Consider the following 25,201-nt stretch of genomic DNA (forward strand, 5'->3'; position numbering starts at 1 on the left):
AAGATGAACCACCTGTGACAAGGGGTGAGGGGAAGGAGGTGGGATACGTCACAAGCTGCCAAGAATAATGTCATAGACTAGCATCTCCCTTCCCCTGCACCTGCTCCTATGTTTAGCATGGCTCACTCCTGCCTCACACCTTCACCCTCCCCCCACCCCTTTTCCTCTCTGAAGGGCCTATGTTTAACATGCCTATCTTACCCCCTGCTCCCCCCTCGCCGTAGGTAGACCCCAGAACTCTCTTGCTCCTACTACTCCGACCCATTGGATGTAGTGCTATGTGCTAGAGCTGGAAACTGGTATTGTTTTATTTTGAAGCTCGGCTACCATGTTGCATGTGCGTTCATTTCTATAACATCTTGTCGGCAACTCCGTGAGTTCCTGTGGTCACTCCAGGAAATTACTGGGATTGTTCCTTACTTCCTTACTGTGGCAATAGCAAGATTTCATCTCCGTTATTGTTGCTCTGTGTAGGCATGTGCTATCATCGCTTAACTGCGGCTACTTTTCGATGAGGGTTTACAAAAGAAGGTGGGAAAAAAATGTTTAAAAATTGAAACTTGCTGGATGTGGGCGCAGGGAGATATTGTTTCGACAGTTCTGTCGACAACCAAGCCGTTCAGGGTGTCACCACTCACCACCTCCTCCGGCTAGCTCAAATTTGTTGATGAGTGGAACATACACGAAGAAAGAAGAAATTTATACACAATGTTCAATGTATTATATGTTTTTTTTAATTCATGGAAAAATCACACTATATTCCTTACAACAGAGCACAAAACAAAAAAAAATCTAACTGTACATTAAAAAATAATTCACTGAGCCATCGCTCGGCCCGCTGCCCGAAGAACGACCGCTCGGCCCGGTGCTCGGACAATGACTAAAATTTACAGCCTTCCTTCCCTTCGTGCGGGCTGTTTCCTGGGCTCGCTGACGTAATTCTCAGCCAATCATGGCGCATGGCAACAAAAGCTACCACGAAATGCTTGCTTCTGTTCCCACACGACGCAGCAATATTCTCTCTCTCTCTCTCTCTCTCTTTCTCACACACTCCCGTGACCGTGACTCACACGCCTAGCGGCGTGCGAAGCAAAGCCTCGGTCGTGGAAAAAACGAAGGAGAATTACGTCAGCACGCCTTCCCACACGAAGAAGCCAGCAAAAAAAAAAATTTACTAGAAAAATAAACTTATGAATTTTAAAAATTGAAAGGAAAAATTTTTACACCTAACCTGAAATTTGACAAAAAAATTTATAACAAATCATCATTACTGGATTGCATGAGGAAGGCAAGGGTTGGGGCCACACTGAGCAGCTTGCGTGAGCGGTCCCCCCCGTCGTCAGTTCTCCCGACCGCGTGCTCTGGTCTTCCTCGCAGGGTCGCGTGGAGGCCCACGGCAGCTACGCCCAGCTGCAGGAGAGCGGGCTGGACTTCGCGAGGCTGCTCGGGGACCAGGAGGGAGACGGGTCCGGTGGAGGGGAGGACGCCGCGGGGGAGACCCGGGAGGAGTCTCACGGCGGCTCGACACACCGCAAGCGACGCAGGGGCACGTCCATTGGGGTAATGTTCCAGGGCCGGCAAAGTAACAAATCTTATGCAATGAAGATGAATCCAAGTGAGGTTGATAGATAGGGACACCTGTATTTCGCAATTTCATTTCATGTCAAGGTATTTCACAAAAAACTGTAGCTTTTTCTAAGAGTCATGCAAATTGTGAGGGTGCAGCAGTACGCGACCACATTCTCATTGGCCCCGTCAAGAGCGGGACGACACCTAACGACCTCAGCCAATAACCACAGGAAAAATCTACAGTATTTTGTGAAATACCTTGACACGAAATGTATTCGCGAAATACAGGTGTCCCTATTAATAGATAACGATAACCTCATTTACTAAACCTAAAAAAAAATAAACCTTTATATGGTGAAATCTAAATCATCTTACACCAGTTGAGTTTTTTGAAACTTTTGGTAGACAGCAGCACAGGATACAGGGTAACACTTCATTCGTAATTTTTTTTTTCTAGTGGCTCCTCTTAATTGTTGTTTCGAGTAGGCCTGTGTGAATACTAGTTTTTTGATGCGAAGCAAATATCAAATTGAACGTTTAAAATATTCGTGAAGTCGATTCAAATTGTCAATAACGTTCTTGGCGAAGCTGTATTACACTTATTTATAAAATACAGTATTGAAGTAAAAACAATAAAAAAATCATTAAACATTTGTAATGTTTAAACTGATTAAGTGATTAACCAATTGGGCCCTGTATATATAACATCTTAACAATAAAATTATGAAATAAACATGCATGATAATATTAGTTTTCATAAAAGCAAACGGAGCAACCTCTATTAATTTTTTTAAGTATCCAACTTAATTCAAGCCAATCATGTAAAAAAAAAAAAAATTCATGAACAAATCTTAAGCTTTCAATGTTTTGAACTTTGCAGCAAATTCGAATTAGAAGTGAAGCTTTACATTACAACTGACGTTTCAAATAAAACGGATAGCAAATTCTGACTGATACATGATGCACTATTACAATATAATAATTTGTGATAAGATTGTCTAGGACAACACTTTTCGGTATAACAATAAATCCGCAAGTATAATTGTGTTTTTGAAAAAGTATCAAGAAGTAATAATGAGTTATTAATTACTGTTTTCAGATTAAAAAAATTGTTTAATTTATTGGATAAATTTAATATATCAAAAGATTAATTTTTTTTTATTTGAGTTAAGTTTTGATTCAAATTGCTGATCAATTTCATGATTTTAGTTACTTTTCAGTTTTTTTATGGTGTATTAACTTGCATTTCTGTGTTCAACGGTGTATTGACATGTATTTCTGTTTTGTTTCATTTTTATCACAATCCACTGTATAATCTTGACCCTACTATTTGGTAGTTCTTCCGTTTCAGAACGTTGTAGTTATATAATGTTTTATCTGGTCGGTTACATCTTTAATTGTTGTCTTCCAAAGTGAATAACTCAATATCACGCCTACCGATTTCGACGATTCTTTTTTTTTTTATTGGGAAGGATGTACATACTTTCAAGGGTAGTTTGATGAAAGTTTGGTTAGGTTCTGATTATGGGATCCACGACAAAGCAACGGAACTCTTCAGTTCTTAGGAGCAAATCAACGCTACTCGGCCGAATCTTTTATCGGCCGTCCGGATATTTTCGTCACCTACCGTAAACGTCGGTCAAGCTGAGACGGTTTGCACGTTGCTTTTCTGCCGCTCTGGCTGATGGCGAGCGCGTGCCGTGGTGTTGCAGAGTAGCACGTCCTCGGTGGAGGCGGCCCCGGGCGCCGGAGACGCGCGGGAGATGCGGACGAGGGGAAAGATCAGGACGTCGACGTACGTGTCGTACTTGCTCGCCAGCCGCCGGCGCCTCCTGGTGGCCGTCATGGTGCTGGGCAACCTGGCGGCTCAGCTGTTCTCCAGCGGCGCCGACTACTGGCTCTCCTTCTGGTCAGTCCCCGCCGTCGAGCGCTCGAGCTGTCTGTCCTTTACAGCTGAGCAACTGGGTGACAGAGGGGTCCCAGGGACGTGAGAGGTGTGGTTCCGTGTCGGTGCTGCTCAGATCCCGCAGAGGGGGGCCGGCTCTGTAGGAGGTCTGGGGGGTTTAACGGCGGAGCTGGGGGCCGAAGTTGGGATGGGTCTCCTCAACCTCTCGACCTAGCCGTGCGCTCTCCGGTTAACATGCCGCGATTGGTTAATGGCGAATATCTATTTCCCGGTTTATCGGAACCCATGTTGGGCACTGGCAACAGTGTCTGGCACGCAAAAGACCCATCTTTCTCCTAACCAGGACCACGCCCTAACGGGATCACGTGCCTGGGGGAGTATCGGTGATTATTTTGAGGTGTGAACCTAAATGTACATGTCTGTCCTGCACACGGCATCGGAGGCGGTGTGAGTTACGGCAGGCCAGGCGCGCGACCTGCGGCGTGAGCCCAGGAAGATTCAAGCCCGGCACAGTTTTAAGAGTCCCGCTGCCTTAACATTCTGTGTTCAACCTTGCCACGCTAAACTGTTTTTCATCTGAAGGTCGTTAACTCTTAAACTGGGCAAAGAAGAAAAATGTTCCAGTCTATAATCATTTTTAATAGTATAGTAGCGGTAATTTTTTTTAAAAAAATTTACTCTATTTACAATAACAGTGACATTAAATTGCTTGTAAGAAACCATATTTTGGTAGTCAGATGTGTAAGAACATATTTCATTGGTTTTAGATAGGTTTTTTTAGTTTTACAAAATTAACTATTGCTCAAAATAAATAATAATACAATATATGTGAGATCATGCCTTTCCTTTTAACTGAGAAATTATTTTCAGTATGTAGGTTTTACATTAGTGTTTCTTTAACTCACTGTTGGAACCTTGAGCAGATATAAGGAAAGCAAGTCCATTCTAGCTATGAAGAAATAAACTTGTTTATTAATTGAACCTTCAAACATTATGGCGTGGAGTTCGAAAGGCAGAAAATTGTTTAACGTTACGGATTTCAGTGCGTAAACTAGTAGCTCGTGAATTAGAACAGTGATATGCTTCTAATTATAAATAAACCAGTCTTATTACTGAATACTTTTATTAGAAATTAATACCTATACTAATTTATGATAATTGTCACTTGATTGCCCATATTGCCTATAATGACTCGTCAATTTAAATGCAAGTTTGACTTGATTTTGATGATTTTATTGGCAGTTTGTGAGCTAATGTTGGTGCCTCAATGCTAGGGACACCTGTATTTTGCGATTTCATTTCATGTCAAGGTATTTCACAAAACACTGTAGCTTTTTCTAAGAGTCATGGAAAATTGTGAGGGTGCAGCAGTACGGTGACCACATTCTCATTGGCCCCGTCAAGAGCGGGACGACACCTCTCACCGACCTCAGCCAATAACCACAGGAGAAAAGCTACAGTATTTTGTGAAATACCTTGTCACGAAATGTATTCCCGAAATACATGTGTCCCTACTCATGGCTGATGCACGGTGGTGACGTGCAGGACGAACACAGAGAGTCGGAGGGCCACGGCTGCCAACGGCACGGCGAACGGCACGGAGTACCTGCCCCCCGACTCGACGCGCCGGGATGCTCCGGGCGCCGTGCCCCTGATGAGCCGGGAGCTCTGCACGTACGTATTCGCGGCCCTCACGGCGGGGGCCATTGTGTTCACCATGTCCAGGACTTTCGTGTTCTTCCACCTGTGCATGAAGTCGTCGGTGAACTTGCACGACGGCATGTTCGGCTGCATCATTCGCCTGCCCATGAGGTTCTTCAACGTGAACCCTTCAGGTACGCCGACCTTCGTAAGGGCTGCGAGAACTTTAAAAAATAGTTAATATTCATGAATTTTTTGGGTTTCCATTCAATTCTTAAAATCAGATAGTTTTGTTTTAATATTAGTTACAAATAGTTACAGCAAGAGAGACTCATTCACAAAATATTTAAATGAAAAAAATGTAACACGTGTGAAGTTTAGAAGATTTATTAAAAAATTTTTTTGCTACAACATAGAACATACTTTTTTTATTTTATTTAACTAATAATCTTTTACTATTATAAAAATTATTAAGAATGCTGTATTTTTAGGTACATTATGAGATACAAACTTAAATTTTTTTTGTTTTAAAGAAAATTAATTTTCCAGATTTTTTTTTACATTACTGTATTTTGCATTAATTTTTCTTGGACTCCTGTGAAGTGTGAAAAAAAAACAACTAATTTTGTGTTTTAATCTGATTAGAAAAATAGTTAATATTTGTGAGTAATTATATATTATATTCAAAATTTGATTCATATAAAATAAAAAGCAGGTGCAGAAGTGTATTTACTATCATGTTGGAAGACTTAAAGAATGGGGGGGAAAAAGGCTGAACCATATTTTGGCAAAAAATGAGATTTGAACACCCGCTGTTCAATGTTATGCAGTTTCAAAGTAAATATGCCAATAAATTACAGCATGATTTGAAGTAGCGCTGTCATAGATTCAAAGTGGTGCTTTTTTTCTTCTCTTCATTTACATGAATTTTTATTTCAGTTTACACTCAATGGCAACAGCACTTTTATAGCATTAAATACAATGAATTAATATTAATTAATATAATGAATTAATAATGTCACGAATGAACAAACAATAATTTGCTATTTCCTTAACTGCTATTTGCTTCCCTCATTGCGTATTTACTTAAGTCCATTTAATATAGTACAGTGGTTTATAATAATGTTGAAATATGGCTGAGTGTTCAGCCAGTGTTTATATTACGCCATCCCAATTATCAGCAACAGCTCTGGTGAAAACAGCCAGAAGCCGGGACTAGTTTACCTGGCACCTACCAGAGTGTGCTTGTGGGAAATCATGGCAGACAACTATTTAGTAAACATCAGAAATTACATTAACAAGTTAAATATTCTTTGTAATAATAGAAAAAAGTTAAGTTTATGTTTTTTTTTTTAAAATTTGATTAGAATTGAAATATAACTCCTATATTAATAACATTATTATTATTTTATAACTTAGAAATGTTGTTAGCACCTACTTAAGAATGTTTTACCAAAGCCCGGTTATGTAAACAATGCGGTCCAAGAATATTATTTACACTTTAATTTAACTTTAGTTGATTACTGTCAAAATGTTATGCAGATGTTTATTTGAATGTACTCAGACATATATTAGTACTGCAAATGGATTTTAACGGGAATAGTGTCTCGATTAAAATGACTGTCAGAAAGCACACTTACTTGATTCAGAAAAAATAATTTTTATTAACATATACCCTTTTGGAAAAAAAAGTAATCAATTAGTACTTTTTGATTAGTGCTCTTTTTTCCTGGAACGAATGGGGTGAGTTCATTGAATAAATTATTTCACAAGTCTAATGAATACCTACAGTATTATTTTGTCCACATATTTCAGTTAAGCATCTTGTCTTTCATACACACACATAAAAACAGTACAGCCGACTAACAGTAGCTTTTATAGCACTGCAAAATTATTCTTTTTGTACACAAGAAGTATGTGTGCTTTACATTTACATGTTTTTTTTTAACCTCGTTAATTAACTTGAATGATTCATTTATATTATCATTATCAGTGAGTTTATGAATACTAATTTTTCAGGTCAGATTCTCAACCGGTTTTCCAAAGACATGGGAGCTATCGATGAGCAACTTCCTTTGGTACTGCAGGATTGTATTGCCGTAAGTTATCCCTGAACATTGCTGATGAAATGTACTTATTATTACTAAGCTTTTATTATTAGCTTCACTTGTTACTGACTATGCAATTAAATCTTTTAAGTCAATTTTAATCTACTTTGCTAGTACATGTAATCACAGCATAAAATGCTCTGTCACATCAATAGATCACAAAAATAAAAATATACATACGTATGTCAAAAAATAGTTTTGTGTTGTTGGTTTATGGAAGTGAAATATTAGACGGTTAAGCCGCAAACCAGATAATCAACACCCAGATAACCGAGAGTATACTGTAATATAACGGTTGTGCATAAACTAGGTTGAAATTGGTGTTTAGGAAGTGATTAAACTTTTGAGGTGTTGGTGACACAGACTGTTTAAGGGTACTGTGACTGAGCGCCATTGTGACTTCACAGTTTTTTTTTGTTTTTAGATTTGGTCACATGTGGAACATGGTGTGAGTAAGTCAGGTTGTTTGTTGCAATGTTACGAAGAACAATGGGTGTGCACACCCATTTTAGGTTGTGGGATGCAGAACTGGTGTGGTTATGTGTGTGTGGACAATCCCGTGGATCAGTGGCGTAGCCAGGATTTGTGTATGGGGGGTGTTAAGCGGGGGTCCGGGGGTCCTCCCCCGGGAAAATTTGGATTTTAAGGTGTAAAACAGTGCTATTTTAGCAGTTTTCGGTACTTAAATTTAAATATTGTAATGGTAAAAATTGTATTAATTTTAATATGAAATTTGTTTGAGTGATGAATAAGAAATTAATTAAAGATTTGGTGCTAAGGGGGGGGGGGGGGGTTGGTTTGAACCCCTAAAACACCACCCCCCCCCCATGCTACGCCCCTGCCGTGGATTCAAATCTATTCCGGTGGAAATGAGGTCGAAACGTTGTGAGAACAAAGGAACTGTATTGTGCGATGGTAAACAATATTTGTTTTTCAAGACACAAGCCCTCAATCACTTTCAGGTTCATGTAGATGTTACCGATTGGAAGCCGTGGCGTGTGTCGAGGGTCGCGACTTGCCCGCAGATGACCTTCATGATGCTGGGCATCGTGACGCTGGTCGCGACGGTCAACGTCTGGATCCTGCTGCCCACGCTGCTGGTTGCCGGCATCTTCTACGCGGTCAGGGTCGTGTTTGTCACCACTTCCCGCTGCGTCAAGCGGCTCGAAGGCATCAGTGAGTGGTCGATGTCGTTAATATTACCTTCCTCACGCGAGGAGCGCAGGTCTTGTGTTTCAAACGACTCGTTCCTGTGTCCTCATCAGAATTTGTTGTTTTCAGGTTTTTGTGATTCTAGAAACCCATAAAGAACCGATTTTCAACATTTTGGATGCAGCTGCAACTGTTTATGCTTTTGTATTTATTAAGTGTCAAGTCCCAATTTTCTCAAATACAAATCTCGAATTTGAATCACAAGGAGTAACTCCAACCTACCCCCTCGAATCCACATCTAGCTCCCAAGGGTTAACATAAAGTACAGGAAATAAAAGAAATGAAAATTGGAAAAGTATTGAAACAGTTTACCTTTGAAATGTTTGTTCTGTGCCGCAGATTAGGCGTTTCCCTTGGCACCTTTAATTTTTAATCTTCTTTTTGTATTTTTGACCATAATGATGAGGTTCATATTAAAATTTTTTTAGTTTCTGTACTCCTGTACATTTTAAACTTTGGCCAGTAGGTCCGACCACTGCATTGCCTCAGCCCTCGGCAGCCAGGCCTGCTTCTTTGTCCCACGCTGTGCTAGCAGCATGTCAGATTTTCCCTCACCCCTCTGCATGTTCGGCGTCCGACGTGTGTGATTTATCCCGTCTACAGCCCTGTATTGGAGCGCCCTTACCGGTCAGCATGTGAGCAGCGGTTTTTCGTCACGTGTGCGTATCCATTTTTCGTGCATGCCAGGCATAGCGTGTTTCATTATGTTGGCACAGTGCCAGCACTCTCCCCCACCCTCTCTCCCCACTGTTTTTCGTTGTTCTTCTTAGAGGTCGGAGCCAGGACTATGACCGACTCCCTCCCCAGCTACCCCTTCTCTGGGCACCAACCGCGCCCATGCTTGCACCCGGTACGCCGCCCTCGTGCGCACTCTCTCGGTCACGTGTGCAACTAAATCTGAGCCCTTATTAACTCCGCTCCTTCCCGCCAGGGAGAGTCATCTTCCAGACCCTCGTTCCCCAATGGTATGCTTTACCGCAGTGTCTCTGCACGCTACCTACCGGCACTGTCGTCAACCATGTTTCGGCGCTGTCAATCTTAGTTCCTCACCTCTGCCACCCAGTGACACCATCCACTTTGGTGGTCTCCATTGAGACACCAAAACCCTTCTCTAGCTACGTGTGGCAACTGTCCCTCTCGAGCAGTCTGCGTGCAAACCTTCATCTCGGACTCCGCCGGGTCTTCGGACACTCTCCAGCTCTTAAGTCCGCCACCGTGCAGTCCGAATCAGAAAGTGACTGCTACCTTCGATGTAGTCCCGTGATCAAGGGATTGTATTCCCTTCCTTCATAACTTTCGACGTCAAGATGTAGTGTGTTAGCTTTGTGCTAGTTCTGTGTTTCGGTTCCCTGCGTCCGCCGCTACTTCTGCCACCTTCATGAAGCAATCCTTGGGCTACCCCCAACCTAGAGGTTAGTGGGACTCGGTCAACATCCCCGTTTGGCCTACAATATTCATAAGTCAAGTTTCCGTTTTCTTTCCTCTGGTTTGTTCCTTGCTGAGTTCGTCACAGTGTGACCTTCTGTTCCGCATTGGGGTCCCAGTGTCGCCTACCTTATCGATATCCAAAACTCACTGCTCTCAGGGGTCTCTTCACTCCTGCAGGATGGCCCCAGCTACGTACCCAGTGTGCATGCAGGCAGATAAGTTGAAAACAGGAATGTGAAAAATTACTTTACTTTTAAGACAACTAGCCACGAATTCCATTTATTCCAACTTTCACTTCGGACTCAAAAACAATAATTAAGCAACATCGGTGATGATTCTCTAGTGGAGCCTCTGTTAAGGTCAACTATACCTTTATCCATTCGCTTTAATGTTTTTATCTGCCAATTATAAAGTACATACACTTAAATTACCACGAAAATACATTGTTTGTAGATCTTAATACAATATCAGCGCAACCGGCCGGAACTTTTTTGTTTGTTCTTTGATAATGTCTTTTTATATTTTTTTTGTTAACAACAAAAACAAATATTTCATTGTGATGTTATATTTGATCCTATGTTTGTATTGCTTATATATTATATGGTAACCAAAAGATACAAGTGGGTCACCTCGCCTTCATGAAGAGTTTCTATTCAATTAGTAATTTCAGCAACCAGATCTTTCTGACTTTGTATTTGTTTCTTTTGTCTACGATCCACCTATTAAATTCAACTGTGCCCTTTGGTGTTCTGCCTCTGAGTTGTTTCTTTTACTTAGTAAGTTTCCAGTTATTTTTGATGACTACGTATCTTAAAGGAATACCGAGGTGTTACAGTTCCATGAACTAAGTTTCCTGAATCATTGTGTGTGTGTGTATGTATGTATATTTAATTATGATATATATATATCATAATTAAAAATTAAATATACATATATACACATATATTATCATAATTTTATTTACATAATTACGTAAAAAATATATTTGGAAATGATATTAGAACTATGTCAATGTTAAATTTTCGAATTCACTACATTTTCTCTAATGGTTGGAGGACAGAGGAAGATGGAGACATTTTACTTTGTTGACCCGGCTGCAGGCTGGTAGCAGCTGATGTTGACGTTTACGACTACATTTTCTCTAATATTTTTCTTCAAATATTTTTTCCATGAACATCAAATCTTTTGAGTACTATACATATATTTTATGTTGACTGAGGATTTGACTGGCCCATTCCTAGTATTATTTTTGTTTTCCGTTGGCCTTGGTCCTTTATTTTCCGTGTTCCCTTCTTCTTGTTCCCCCGCCCCTTGTGTCGCTGGTGGTCGCCGTGCCGCTGCTAAGCAGGCGCGTACACACACAGTGGGCCGTGCTGGGCAGCCGGCTGGAGCACGGCTTGGCAGCATCACCGTGCCTCGGCCCCGACAGAAAGCTAAACTTGCTTGCAGCACGCAGCCCCGTGTTCTCCCACCTGAGTGCCTCGCTGCAAGGACTCACCACCATCCGGGCGTTCCACGCAGAGAACATCCTGCAGCGAGAGTTCGACAACCATCAGGTCATTAAAAGGGGCACAATTTTATGATTTTAATTTTTAGGAGATTGTTTTGATTTTTATAAATTGTTTTATTCATTAAAAAAAGTATAGAAACTAAAATATTTCTCTTTATTTATTTCGTTAAAATATTCTCATTTGGATTGACACCATACAGTAAAATCATTAGTAATTTAAAATTTATACAACAGAACTACTCAGAAAAATAAAAATAAATCTGCAAAGTCTGTCATTAATGTAAACATTGTGTTATTATTATAAAAGATACAAGATTAAACAATATTTTCCAGTCCATTCAGTTCATACATTCTGGTACAAAATTTGTGCTGGATATATCACGTTCAATGAATTAATGACAATAAAAGATTAAAGTGTTTGTTATTTGAGTTAAGTTTTGTCAAATTGCTGATTGATTTCATGTTCTTTGTTACATATTGGTGTATGTTGTGTTTTAACTTATATGTTGTGTTGACATGCTTTGTGGTGTTATTTGGGTTTTATTGTAATGCACCATATATTCTTGTCTCTAGACATTATTCATGAAAATACTGAACAATTTTTTTTATAAACTTTGTGTGGTTCCATTCTAACGTTTTCTTACACACACAAAAGAAACTACCTAATAAATTTGCCTAACCAATTATTTTATATACAAACATGTACATACATTTACTGGCATTGGTTGTATTAGTGACCATTCTAGGTTTAATACATCAACCTGGCTCAAATATTAACATGATATTTGTCAAAGTGTCAAAAAAAAATTAATTAAGAACTAAGATAGGTTAATTTGAATAAGACCATAAATTAAGATTTGGTAATATTTATATCTATTCATCACGGATTCAAAACAGCTCTTGAAATGCATGTTATTTTAAACTTGTTTATTTATTATTATATTCATGTATCATACAAAATTTCATATGCCATGCAAGTAAACATACTGTACGTGCTAATGAGCTAATGGATTGCCTTTTCAGGATCTACACTCGTCTGCATACTACCTGTTGGTAGCCTCTAACAGAGCCTTCGGCATGTGGCTGGACATTGTGTGTCTGGCGTACATCTCGTGTGTAACTCTCAGCTTCCTCGTATTCGGACAAGGTAAGTGTTCAGTTATGCAACTCCTTTTGTTGATGTCAATTTGAACACTTTACAAACCACACACTCCCAAGTATAGTCCACCATCATGCTGCCGTTCGGCTGTGTGTTACCAACATAACATCCCTGGGATATTAAGAAGTTGTGAGAACATTTCATTTAAAGGTCCTGAAGAAGTTCTGGAATCGGTTTTATCAGGTATTTGTAAACATTTTGTCAACAGATAGGTCTGTGGGTAAGCTTCGACTAAGCAAATCACCCGAAGCTCTTTTTAATCTTTGATTTGACTTCACCAGGAAATTTGCTATTCATTTTATATGAAGCTTCAGTTGTGATGCAAAGTGTTTGTTGCGAAGCTTTAAAACGTGGAAGCCCTAAGTTTTGCTCATAAAAATATTGAGTTAATGTAGACACAAATAGGGCTGGTTACTTGAAAAAAATCAAATGTGGTACTCAGGTTTCCTTTAATGAATGCTCAGTACTACGAATGGTTTGTTTTTATTGAACAGTGTTTCATAACAGGCCCCAATTGGTTCATTTCAATCATTACAGATGTAAAAAATAATAATTTTTATGTATTTCACAAAATATGTGTGATACAGCTTTGCTGAGAACAATATTCGCGATTCAATTTGACTTTGCGAATATTTTTAACATTCAATTGGATATTCCCTTTGCTTCAAAAAAAAAATATTATTCTTACAGGCCTATTAGAAGGTTATATTCTGTAACTACCAGGAAAAAAACAATTGATTTGCTTCACTTGAGCAACTACGAATGTTATAGTTTTATAGTTGATATATTACGCCAGGTCTCTAATGTTACGTCAACAAGTTCCCAGAGAAGGTTCTGTGCCATGCCGAGCCATAATACGTATTATGGAAGCAGTGGTATGACCTAATGTTTGGAAAACCAGAACGGTGAGCCCTAATCCTCCCTTAAGAGATAAGGAATTCAGTAAGAAAGATCTTAAACCGTTATATATAATGCAAAGTCATAATCTCCAACATCATCAGAGCACCGCTGAAGGAAACCACCAAGTGTTTGCCAGCACCCGTGTGTCCGGCACGAAGGCGGGGGTGTGCTTGCAGACAGGCTGGGGGGCAGCGTGGGCCTGGCCATCTCGCAGTCCCTGGGGCTGACGGGGATGTTCCAGTGGTTCATGAAGCAGTCCGCCGAGCTGGAAAACCAGATGACGGCCGTGGAGCGAGTCATGGAGTACGGCAGCCTGGAGGACGAGGGTCCACTGGAGGCTCCGCCAGGTAACCGACCAGAGCGTTGAGCTCCTTGTGCGAGACGGTGCTGGCAGAGGAAGTTCAGGTTAAACCCTCTGCAGCATACAGAGGAAGGGAAACAAACATGTAGCGCGGGCCACACGTCTCGCTAGCTGTCTGCGCGGTACATGTTTGTAAATTTGATTTTTCTTAAACGACTGCAGTCTGTCAATACTTACTACAAACACACCTTAATTTTATTGAGCTGATTAAACATTATTATGCTATAAAACTATACTATAATGTTATTATAAACAAAATAAAAATTTTGCAGTGGTGGAATTTGAACCGCATCCCTTCAGGTTACAAGCGGGCTTTCTACCTCTATGCTAATGTGACAATTTGAGCTCAGGGAGGAGACTATATACTATTAACAGCTTTATGCCAATTAGGGGTAAGCTGGATGGAGCGCAGCCGAGAAGGTTGAAAAATATCCTTGTGTGTGTGGCATTTTTCTTGGAGTCCACTATTCATTGAAAATACGTTGACCATAGTGCTTAGCGAGAAATTCGTAGATACACGCAACTGCATCTTTTATAATCTAAAATATAAACACTCTCATCACTGACTTGACTCTGTAACTCTGTATGAATTCTGTTTTCATGCGCTTACAGTGGAACATTTTCTTTGCTCTTTGCTAATGTGTTTCTCTTAGCATTGCTGCTGAGTCCGTGGTGCAAAGGTAATATGCATGGGAGCAAAGCCTCATATTTTTTTACGAGGTTGATAGTTTCAGCATTTTTCAATGATAAAGTAGTGAGACGTGGCTTAGTTTGCTACTTTACTGCTCCTTATATCTGTTTAATATAATTCAATTTGTTGGTCTCCACTTGCAAATGTGAATCTACCAACCACTGTTGTGTCAATTTTCCAGGGCTAATAATAGGATTAATTTGATAGCAAATAGATACTAAGGTACATTTGAATTGTAACATGCTAATTAAATGTTGTTTCAAAAACTGTATCCAATTGAGCACGTTCATACGAATCATACCCAATATGGTTGCCATCCTGGTGTAGTATATTGAATTGAATCCACAACAAGGAAGATTATTTAATGACCAGAAACAATTAACACACAATATTAAAATAAATAAAATTTTCAAGATTTCATGTGTATTAAAGTGTTTGTTATATTCATCATTTTCTAATTTTCAACAGGCACCTTAGGCATCTTACAACTAACTAGTGATCAAGGTTTTTAGAAGAGTTGATAAGTTACTGGACCATGCCAAGCCGGTGCTATTTGGTTCCGCAGGGTTCCGCCTACTGTTTGGCTGTGCCATTCTATTCCAAGCAAAGCATTTGCATCCAACTATGAGCCTAGTTCTCTTGAGATCTTTGGTCTGTGCTTTATTTACTAAGGTACAATGCTGAAAAGAAATGAAAGAGTAAAATTAAACTTGTTCAGATATTAAATAGTACCATGAGTGACCAAAGTTAAAGAAACATTTTCTGTGATTGACACATCATGTTTAAATGCTTACCATTTCCAGGAGTAGCATGCTCTAGCTTTCACTAAGGTATTTAGGTATTATCATCAATTAGAATTTGTAATCAACTTCAAGATAATTTTGTTACATTATTTCTACTTACCAGTACAATATTATAGAATTTATTATTCAGTAATTGTTACACAAAATCTAGTACTGTACGAAAGAGAATCATTTTTATTTGCTGTTTTCAGATAGGAGACCGCCAAAAGAATGGCCATCTAAAGGTGAAATAATTTTTAGAAATGTTTCCTTGTCCTACGCTCCTGATGAACCACCGGTTTTGAGGAATTTGAACTTCACAATCAGTTCTTCAGAGAAGGTAGGTTGTCCACCAGATTTTGAGGCCTATTTAACTAAATAAAAAAAAAAAAATTTAATTTAGTTTGTTGTGAAATGTGTAGCTTGATTAAAATTAAAAAAGTAAGCATTATTTGAACGATCTGAACACCAGTGGCTCGATTGGTATTGGAGTATAGACCGTGTTGATCCGCTGAAAGACAGTTTAAAGAATTTTCATATTTTCATAGAGAACAAATGTAAACTTGAAGTACGCAGCCACACGGGGTGCAGGCACGGTGTGTGATGGGGCCTGGTCCTCAGGTGGGCATCGTGGGACGCACCGGGGCCGGCAAGTCCTCGCTCGTCGCCGCCCTGTTCCGGCTGACCAGCGTCGAGGGCTCCGTGCTCATAGACGGCGTGGACACCAGCACCATCGGCCTGCACGACCTGCGCGCCAAGCTGTCCATCATCCCCCAGGAGCCGGTGCTGTTCTCCGGGCCGCTGCGCAAGAACCTCGACCCCTTCGACCAGTACTCGGACGACGTGCTGTGGAGCGCGCTCGGGGAGGTGCGTGCTACCACGCAGTGCTCGGTCTTGCTCGTTGTTTTGGTAACCTCAATTGAATAAAATATTAAACCTTAGTGGTTGGAAAACCCTGTGCTTTACTATCGTGTATCATTTTTGATATTCGACCAAGTCACATCTCTGCCACTGCGTTGTTTTACGTAAAATTCGCATGCGGTTGCTTGTGCTCTTGAAGAACACCTCCATGTAATAAAAAATAGTTAGTTATTTTATGTTTATATTTTAACTGTTTTTTTTATTTCATAATAATTTCTTCTTCATTTCTATATTTAGTGCCGATCACGAGTCTTGCCTTTGTGAATGCATCCTTTCTCCTTGAAAAGTCTTGTACCGGGCATAAGTGGATGACCGGCTTGATGGTTTCGAAGTTAAAATGTACGCGAAATTCACGTTGCACAACGGGTTACTGACACACTTCTCGCTAACTGAAGCACGCACCAACTCTTCTGCTGTGCGGTTGGTGCCACTATAAAAAAAACACTAGCTGCTCTTAGTGGAGGCAACCTGCAACCTGAAAAGAAAGAAAGAAGAAAAAAATCGTCCCTCACTGTTCAGTTTTAAACTATTTTTTGAAAGTGTGCTGATCATATGTGTGCTCATCCTGTCCTGGAACGGGAACCAAAAACTGAGGTTCTATCAACGTGAAACACTCCTTCTGAGTGGTTCCTTGGTACTTCGCAGGTCAGGCTGAAGGAAGTGGTGAAGGATCTGCCGGCCGGCCTGAACCACAAGATGGCGGAGGGGGGCTCCAACTTCAGCGTGGGCCAGCGGCAGCTGGTGTGTCTGGCCCGGGCCATCGTCAGGAACAACAAGATACTGGTCATGGACGAGGCGACCGCCAACGTCGACCCCGGGTGGGTTCTCTTTCTCAGGTTCACTATTGCAGCTGATGCAGCGTAAAACTTTAACGTATTTTTAGAGACCGGAAAAATTCGCAGATTCGTTTCGCGTTATGCTAAGATCCAAACACCCGTACCTTCATATTACTTCTGTGATTGGCTCACAGTTTATGTTAAGGACTTTGAGCCAGTGAAAAACCTTCAACCAATGAAGTATCGAAACGGAAGCATTCTCGTTGACTGGTCTCAGAAGTAATTAGCCAATGAGCATGTGGCATTTGCCCGAATATGTAGGGAATTGTGGATTCTATCCTAGAGGTCATTGAACTCGCGAATATTTCCAGTCCCTACGTATAGTGGTGTTACAGAAATGTCTCTAATTTTTTTTAAAATCTAAATTTAATATTATTGCATTCTAGTAACTATTCTTTCCACCTACCACGAAAAATCTTTACAGGCCTGACTTACAAACACTTACACAATGATGATGAGCACAAATATAGTACTACCTTGATTTATTGATCAGTAGATACTTATGGTTAGTGAAACATACTGTAATATTACTTTTGTCACTAACTAACCAGTTTTCAGGAATGATTGAGAGGAAAAATAGCTTGTGAAAATTCAAACAAATTTGCATACTAATTCATTTTAGAGTATTGATGACGGTAAATTTTTTTTTACCATCTAGAGAGTTTGTTGCTGTCAGATGAGGAGCATCGTGAGGGAGGGGTCAGGGAGGGAAAACCTCCGGGGCCCGCAACGAAGAGGGTGCCCTGTGGAGTTTTGAGATTTTTTTGTGAGCTGAGTGTACCCATTTAAAAGTAAGTAAATCAAGAGTAATTTTATTGCAAATCAAATTCATTGAAAATCTTGAAAAGTTTACATTTACAGTAATGGCCACAGTAACATTTAGAATCTTTAGATTTTGTTTTAATAATCGTGGGGTTTTAAACGTAGCGTATTTGCCTGCATATGCCATTTTATAGTTTAAAAAAAATTTAGTGTGATACTTATGTAAACTTACAACTTTATGTAAAAAAAAATATTATTGCACTGTGTCATTAAGTATGTGTGTAAATTTAATTTGTATAACATCATGAGTAATTAAAAATTGTTTAGTTAGGTTTTTAAGATGCAACATTCCATGACAAAACTGCAGCCATCATTGGTGTTTTGAAAGCTGCACTTCAAAGCATGGCTTTTTACGTTCCTCCAGCTCCTGCATGAATTTCTCACAGACTGTAACATTCTTGCTAGTTTTTATAAAAGAAACTGACAATAAAGGGTTGTTTGCTGCCTTTTTTTTTTTTCTATTCTGGAAGAGGACTGGTTAAAAAAAATATACACTAGCCCGAAAGGGATACAGGGATGTCTTTTTTGTCATTGGGAGGATCATAAAGAAGTAGGGGAGAGGGAGAGAAAAGTGGGAGCAAGAACGCCACTTCACACCCTCCCTGCTACATTATTATAGAAGCACAGAAAGCAGGCAAAAAAGAAAAGGACCAAGTGTTAACACCAGTGCTGTATTTGCACCAATAAGCTAAGGTACCAAACAAAGACTTAACTTGTACCTAACCTACTGCAGACAGAGTTATAGTGCAACCGATAATCAAAGGCAACCCTTACAGCGAAAAAGTGTAATTTTTATTACCTACTCAAATTATATGTGGAGATGGGGAGATGGCCAGAATAATGCAGTTTCTTACACCACCACTGTTGTACATAATTTAGCACTTAACCTGAAGCAAACCAACCATCTTTATTAGCAAATTCGTATGAAAAATTGACTTCCTCCCATTCTTTTAGGTTTAAATTTTTTTTTTAGCATCAATAATTGAAGAACTTGAGTGTAAATAGCGATAATTAACAAGTCTTGTTGATTGTATTTAGGAAATCAGTAACAACAAATATTTACGACGGTTAATTTTTTTATATTTTGCCAGGAACGGTTATACCCTAAACTGAAATCAAGGTCAAAACTTAAAAAGGGAATTTTTTTCTTTTGAGGATAATCACCTTAGGTCTTCAATTCTAGGCCTACATCAAATAAAGACACAAACTTTGCCTTACAATAATTTTGCCCTCAACATAGTGTAATCTGAACTATCTGTTTTGTGTTACGAGTGGCTACATATTGGAGGTATTCAGGCGTCTGTGGTTGCTCGTGGCGGCAGGACGGACGCCCTGATCCAGGAGACGGTGCGGCGCAGGTTCGCGGACTGCACGGTGCTGACCATCGCCCATCGCCTGCTGACCGTCATGGACAGCGACAGGATCCTCGTCATGGACGCGGGCAGCGCGGTGGTGAGCGTGGTCTCTGGGGCGGGGGCGGGGGTGTCGGCCGGGAGGGACGGGGAATGTGACGGTCGTGTCGTGTGTCCCAGGAGCTGGACCGCCCTCACGTGCTGCTGCAGAGCCAGTCGGGGTTCCTGTGGGGCATGGTGCAGGAGACGGGCCGGGCCATGGCCGAGACGCTGGCCAGGATTGCCGAGAAGGTACGGTTCGCGCTCGTCATCCATCCAGCACTTTTGGAAGCCATTCATCCTGAACACTTTATACTCATTCGTTTTGTAACAACTGACAAAAATAGAATTTTTTTAAAATTTATTTGAACTAAAACTGTTAACTTTGCTATAATAACCTTTCATTATTACTAAGTAGTTCTGTTTAGCAAAAAAAAATATTTCCTTCGTTCATTTACTCTGTTCCTATATGCATTTAAAAATTGTTACAGCCAGTGGTAAATGATCGCCGCAGGATTTTAAAGTGACTGACTGGTCTGTTTCAGAGTCACCAAGAGAAGCTGAGGTAAAACTCTGCATTTGCCGCTCAGCAACCAATCGGAGGGACAGAAGCGTATGCAGTCCCTTAATTGATTTCAGGACCATTCACGGTGCATTGCTAAAAACCAAATATTTCATTCAAGAGAATTTTTTTTTTGTAACAGTCTGTTACTATTAATACAAGGCATTCCATTAAATTATGTGCTATACTCAGAGAAAAATATGTTATTTTCAAAGATCTAAATATAGTTTTTGACAAAAGTGGTTGGTATGAAGGTAACATCGAACATAGAAAATATGTAATATATCATTTCCAAAATTCTCGTTCCAAATTTCTTATACAAAATACATTGGTTCAGATTTTAATAGTGTATTTCAATGAATAGGTAACCTCCGTAGATATTGGCTTATGGAACAATTATTTTTTTTTTATTATGACCAATGTTCTTCCACAATGCAATTATGCCCTGGTATAATGCCACACAGATATTATAAGTGCTTGTACTTACAAACATTCCTAACTGTGATACTGTACTTATTCTGATATTGTCATATGTATATATTTTTTATATAATAATAAATTAGGTGATTGCCAATATTTTTTCACAATAGAATTTCACCAGACAGCCTTCGACTGAAGGGAACATACATGTTTTACTAATGTTCACACTGCATGGTATGACTGTAAATACAAATGCCACCTAATTATATTATTTTAAAAAATGGCATTCAATAAATTTATTTCTTTACAATGTGTTTTATTAAAAATTTTAATTCACAGACTTTGTTTGCAGTGCAGTTGGGAGAAACTGTTCAAATGCCAGTCTAATTTACCTAATTTTGGACAGTACAGTTCTTCCTTGTCTCACCATGTACTTGATGTCCATAAAAAAGCAATTTGCAAACTGTATGTAACAAATTTTGTTTTTGTACATTACACACCTATATTTTACCTGACACCGAGTCATGTTTACATCACACACGCATCTCTTAAAAGATCTTAAAATATCCCTCGAGGGAACTTAATTGTCATAAACCACATTTACTGTTTAACACTGGATATGTATCATTAGTATTCTATTTTCTTTCACATAGCAAAGAATTCAGTGTACCAGTCATGCAGTATTTGCACTATTCAATGCGATGCTCAAAGTCTTCACTTCAGACACGCATTGTGGTCACGTTACGCGCAGGCCGCAGGAGGCAGAAGGGCTCCACATAGTTCGCTGGACACATGTTGTGGTCACGTTACGCACAGGCCTCACGAGGAGTGGAAGAAGATCTGGGAGTAGAGGGAGCCGAAGTCGCCGATGTTGGCTTGCAGCACGAGGCAGAAGGGCTCGACGTACTGCGGGGCGGGCCAGGCCTGGCCGGGGTCGCGCCACACCAGCCCCGCCTCGTCGCGGTTGAAGAGCGCGGGCGAGGGCACGTGGTCGCGCAGGTAGTTCCACACGCAGCTCCGCAGCAGCAGCACGACGTCCAGGGGCGCCAGCGCGCCCGCCACGTCGCCCAGCGAGGACAGGGGCGGGGGCAGCAGCTGGCCGAGGGACAGCAGGTGCAGCAGGCGCTGCGTGGGGGGCAGCAGCAGCCCCGTGTCCCGGCTGGGGGACCCCCACTGCGCGACGAGCGTGGCCGTGAGCGCGCGCAGCAGCACGGAGCAGTAGCACAGCGTGGGGCGGTGCGCGGCCACCAGCGACATCAGGTCCCACACCACGGGCAGGCCGTCCAACTGGCGGCGCACCGACAGGTCTCTCTCCACCGTCACCTGCCACATTCGTTCATTCTTCTTCGTCTTGCTACGTACAGGCAGGAAGGTGCACCCACTTCGTACACCTAAATTCTTGTGCACTTGTGCCATGTATATAGCCACCATGCAAGCACACAGGAAAAATCCCGAATTATTTCCCAAACGGCAAATCACACAAGCTCGTGATTTATTATCCATGCCACAACTCATTTAATTTTTGGTTATTTTGCAGAGTAGCATAGTCTGGGAAACAAGGTAAATGAAAACAAAGAAGAAAAAAAATGGGTAATGTTAGGTCAGCTACACTAATAAAAATCATAATATGAAAATCGACATAATTAATGTAGCTAAGCTAACCAACTCTCCCCCAGGAGGTACTACTGTCTGCAGCTAAGACATCAGGGAGCCCCGGCGACAGTCACCTTGCAGAACTCCTCCTCGGGCCAGGGCAGGCCGTTGTACATGACGTCGGGCGAGATGAGCTCCACCAGCAGCAGGGAGACGCTGGTCATGGCATCCAGCAGCACCGTGCCTGCAAACCACCACTCCGTCAACTGAACATTCGCTTACACCTTCCAGTCCAATGCCTCCACTGATGCGGACAATTTATACCTAGGGGCAGGCATTTTTCACGAATAAATCTGAACGCCTATTAGACTGCAACAAGGTACACCCGCACAAGTGGTTTCTTCCTTGTGATTGGCGGCCGTCTGCGAGAGAAGTCGTTGCCTTGTTTGACCAAGCCACTCAGGACGCGTTTGCTTACCCACTCAATTACTATGATTGGTCTTGTAACAATCGTCATGCGCCTGAAAGAAATTCACCCAATTACGAAACAGAGACGATGCTACAGTGTTTTAACTTATAACAAATCTCGGAATCTTTTCGCGAAATACCCATGGCCCTATTTATACCTCAGTGACACATGGAGTTTATCGAATCTTGAACTTGTAGGCTAAGGTGTACCTGCATTCTAATCGTCAGCATTACGTATTTATGGCTATGAAATAAGTATCTTTATTTTACTTTTATTAATTATTATAAAATAATTATACATTAATATTATAATTATAGCGTGAAATTATAACCACACAAAAAAATCCCAAAAGTAGTTTAGTCACAGTAAAAAATCTTTAATTGGTAGGGGCAAGATTACATATGGTGAATTGCAATCAAACCGAAATAACACTAGAAAGCATTTCAAAACTCTGCCTAATACTGAAATGCAAGATAATACAACATATACATAGCACCAAAATGGAATTTTGTAGCATTGAACTAAAACATAATTTAAACCGTAAAAAAAGTACATCATTAGTGTTTGAAATTCAAGGAATTTCATTTCCGAACAAAAAATTGTACTAGAGTTCATGGATCAGAAAAATTAATACCTACTACTAGCAGTTCCCTTTCCAGTCAACTCCATTCTACTTTTCCCAGCCACAGAAATTTCAAGCCAAACGACCCATTGGCATTAATAACTCCAAAATTCTGAAGGGTTTAGGGGGGAGGGGAAATGGGGGTAGGTTGGCAAAACAAGGGGTAATTTCTTCATCTTATGGATATAAATAAATATCTACGTGCTTTTTTTTTTTAAGTTAAGTATTAAACTTAGCTTGTCTGGAATATACTTTGTTACAGGTAGAATATAAGTGGGCTCAATTTATTTTTATTCAACTCATTAAATTATATAAATTTACATGGCCCCTTAGTTTGGTATGCAAACTTTTACACTAAAGAAATTTAATTTTTTACCCAAGAATTTTAAGGCTCTCTACTCGAGAAACATCTGGTGTCTATTCACGGCACACAAATTCTGGTCTGGAGGTTGTCCGCAAAATTTTTTTCATTAACCGAATCCATCAGCACTTGATTGGAACCAGTGGCGTAGCCAGGATTTGTGTATGGGGGGGGGAGGGGGTGTTAAGAAGCATGGACCACACACCCCCCCGTATTAAAGCGGGGGAGGGGGAGGGGGGGTCCGGGGGTCCTCCCCCGGGAAAATTTGGATTTTAAGGTGTAAAAATAGTGCTATTTCAGCAGTTTTCGGTACTTAAATTTAAATGTTGTTATGGTAATTTTTTTTATTAATTTTAATATGAAATTTGTTTGAGTGACGAATAAGAAATTAATTAAAGTATTGGTGCTAAGGGGTTTGACCCCCTAAAACTAACCCCCCCCCCCCCTGGCTCGCCACTGATTGCAACGCAAGCAGATGCTGGGAGCACGAACCCGTCGGGCCGCAGCAGACGGCCTTGATGGCGCTGACGAGCAGCTGGGTGTTCTGGGCCACCGTGTCGGCCGACAGCGCGGCGGCCGGGGGCTGGCTGCGCGGGCCCTGGCCTATCACGCCCGCGTGGAACACCCACGAGTGCCGCAGGGACAGCATCGAGTTGGAGCCCTGTCGCACCGGACACACCAAGACACGTCAGCTCAAAACCTCCTCCATCCACTCGTTTCACGAACAGGAGCACAAGTACTCAGGGCCGGCGCGTCCACACAGGCGAACTAGGCAACTACCTAGGGCGCCAAGTAGCTGCTGGGGGCGTCGCAGCACGACACATAACAGCTGATATATCATGTTTAACAATTATTGTAACTAGATGAAAATGGATTTTTGTAACAGTTTGGAATGTTTATATTGATAAAACAATGGCTTAGAATGAAAACCTTGTCTCTCATAAAATGCAAATTTTACAGCAGAGACAAAAAACCATTTCTTTCGCCCCCCTCAATTAATGGTTGTACAATTATTTTATGTGATTTCCCAATAGAAAGCAGTAGGATGCACATTTTATTTCTTTCAGCCAAACATTTTGTGAGATACGAGGTTTTCCAGCCAAAACCATAAAAAACGTATTTTCGTCCAAAAATTGAGATACGAGGTTTTCATTCTAAGCCATCGATAAGTAATTATTTAAAGTCCACGGTGACCTGTTTATTATTTGTAATAAGTAAAAAAGTTAAAAATAAACACAAGCCTGCTAACATTTGATTTTTGACAAAATCTTAGGCTTACGTGATGTATTTTGAGGCAAGGAAAAATTTTTTTGGGGTGGCGGTGGGGGGGGGGGGGGGGGGGCAATTAAGGTTTTTCATCTAGGGCGCCAATTTACCTTACACCGGCCCTGCAAGTACTCACAGACCGGTACTTACAGAGAACACAAAAGAACACCCATTTTACCACAAATGCATGGTCATGGTTAGGGACAATATTGTAAGGTGGATTGCGATAAAACTATAACAACACTGCAAAGCAAGTTAATACACCATCTAACACTAAAATGTAACTAAAAAAAATATGAAAGCAATTAGCAATTTGACAAAATTTCTAAATTTGACTCAAAATTACAAATATTTAATTATTTAGAATTCACTGGATGTACCTAAATTATTTAGCCATAATTTTGTACCCAAATGTATGAACTAAACAGATTGGAAAAAATTAATATCATGTGTGTACTTTGATCTTACATCTTTTTTTTTTAATAACATGTTTTTACATTAATGACATTTGCAAAATTTTCAAAGACACAAAAATTTGCCATATATTTGACTCCTCCCTACAATCCTACTTTTTACACCTTATTTACTTCACTATTCTTCAATTGATTCCATGGTTTAGTGCATAAAGTTCTCGCCTCCCAACCTCGAGATCACTGGAGCGATCATGGATT

General features: G+C 40.5%; 2 protein-coding genes across 6 annotated transcripts in view; one reads left to right on the forward strand and one right to left on the reverse strand.

Moving 5' to 3' along the window:
• The window catches only part of LOC134532055 (probable multidrug resistance-associated protein lethal(2)03659), a 37,626-nt gene extending 17,097 nt beyond the window's left edge, over positions 1 to 20,529 (forward strand). For 3 of the 5 annotated variants that reach the window (XM_063368228.1, XM_063368230.1, XM_063368229.1), the window contains exons 13-26: positions 1,378 to 1,560; positions 3,282 to 3,478; positions 5,021 to 5,310; positions 7,136 to 7,215; positions 8,187 to 8,400; positions 11,314 to 11,420; positions 12,398 to 12,521; positions 13,610 to 13,780; positions 15,480 to 15,607; positions 15,889 to 16,134; positions 16,834 to 17,006; positions 19,169 to 19,298; positions 19,379 to 19,489; positions 19,783 to 20,529. In XM_063368228.1, the coding sequence (XP_063224298.1) occupies positions 1,378 to 1,560; positions 3,282 to 3,478; positions 5,021 to 5,310; positions 7,136 to 7,215; positions 8,187 to 8,400; positions 11,314 to 11,420; positions 12,398 to 12,521; positions 13,610 to 13,780; positions 15,480 to 15,607; positions 15,889 to 16,134; positions 16,834 to 17,006; positions 19,169 to 19,298; positions 19,379 to 19,489; positions 19,783 to 19,806 (2,178 nt within the window). In that variant the 3' untranslated portion in view covers positions 19,807 to 20,529. The remainder of the gene's footprint in view (positions 1 to 1,377; positions 1,561 to 3,281; positions 3,479 to 5,020; positions 5,311 to 7,135; positions 7,216 to 8,186; positions 8,401 to 11,313; positions 11,421 to 12,397; positions 12,522 to 13,609; positions 13,781 to 15,479; positions 15,608 to 15,888; positions 16,135 to 16,833; positions 17,007 to 19,168; positions 19,299 to 19,378; positions 19,490 to 19,782) is intronic. The other 2 variants (XM_063368232.1, XM_063368231.1) reach the window with 1 other exon arrangement.
• The window catches only part of LOC134532056 (integrator complex subunit 5), a 31,288-nt gene continuing 26,601 nt past the window's right edge, over positions 20,515 to 25,201 (reverse strand). The window contains exons 14-16 of the mRNA XM_063368233.1: positions 23,757 to 23,925; positions 21,947 to 22,056; positions 20,515 to 21,542 (exon numbers count right to left, since the gene is read on the reverse strand). Of these exons, the coding sequence (XP_063224303.1) occupies positions 21,039 to 21,542; positions 21,947 to 22,056; positions 23,757 to 23,925 (783 nt within the window). The 3' untranslated portion in view covers positions 20,515 to 21,038. The remainder of the gene's footprint in view (positions 21,543 to 21,946; positions 22,057 to 23,756; positions 23,926 to 25,201) is intronic.

Source organism: Bacillus rossius, chromosome 5 (assembly GCF_032445375.1).
Source record: "Bacillus rossius redtenbacheri isolate Brsri chromosome 5, Brsri_v3, whole genome shotgun sequence".
NCBI lineage: Eukaryota > Metazoa > Arthropoda > Insecta > Phasmatodea > Bacillidae > Bacillus > Bacillus rossius.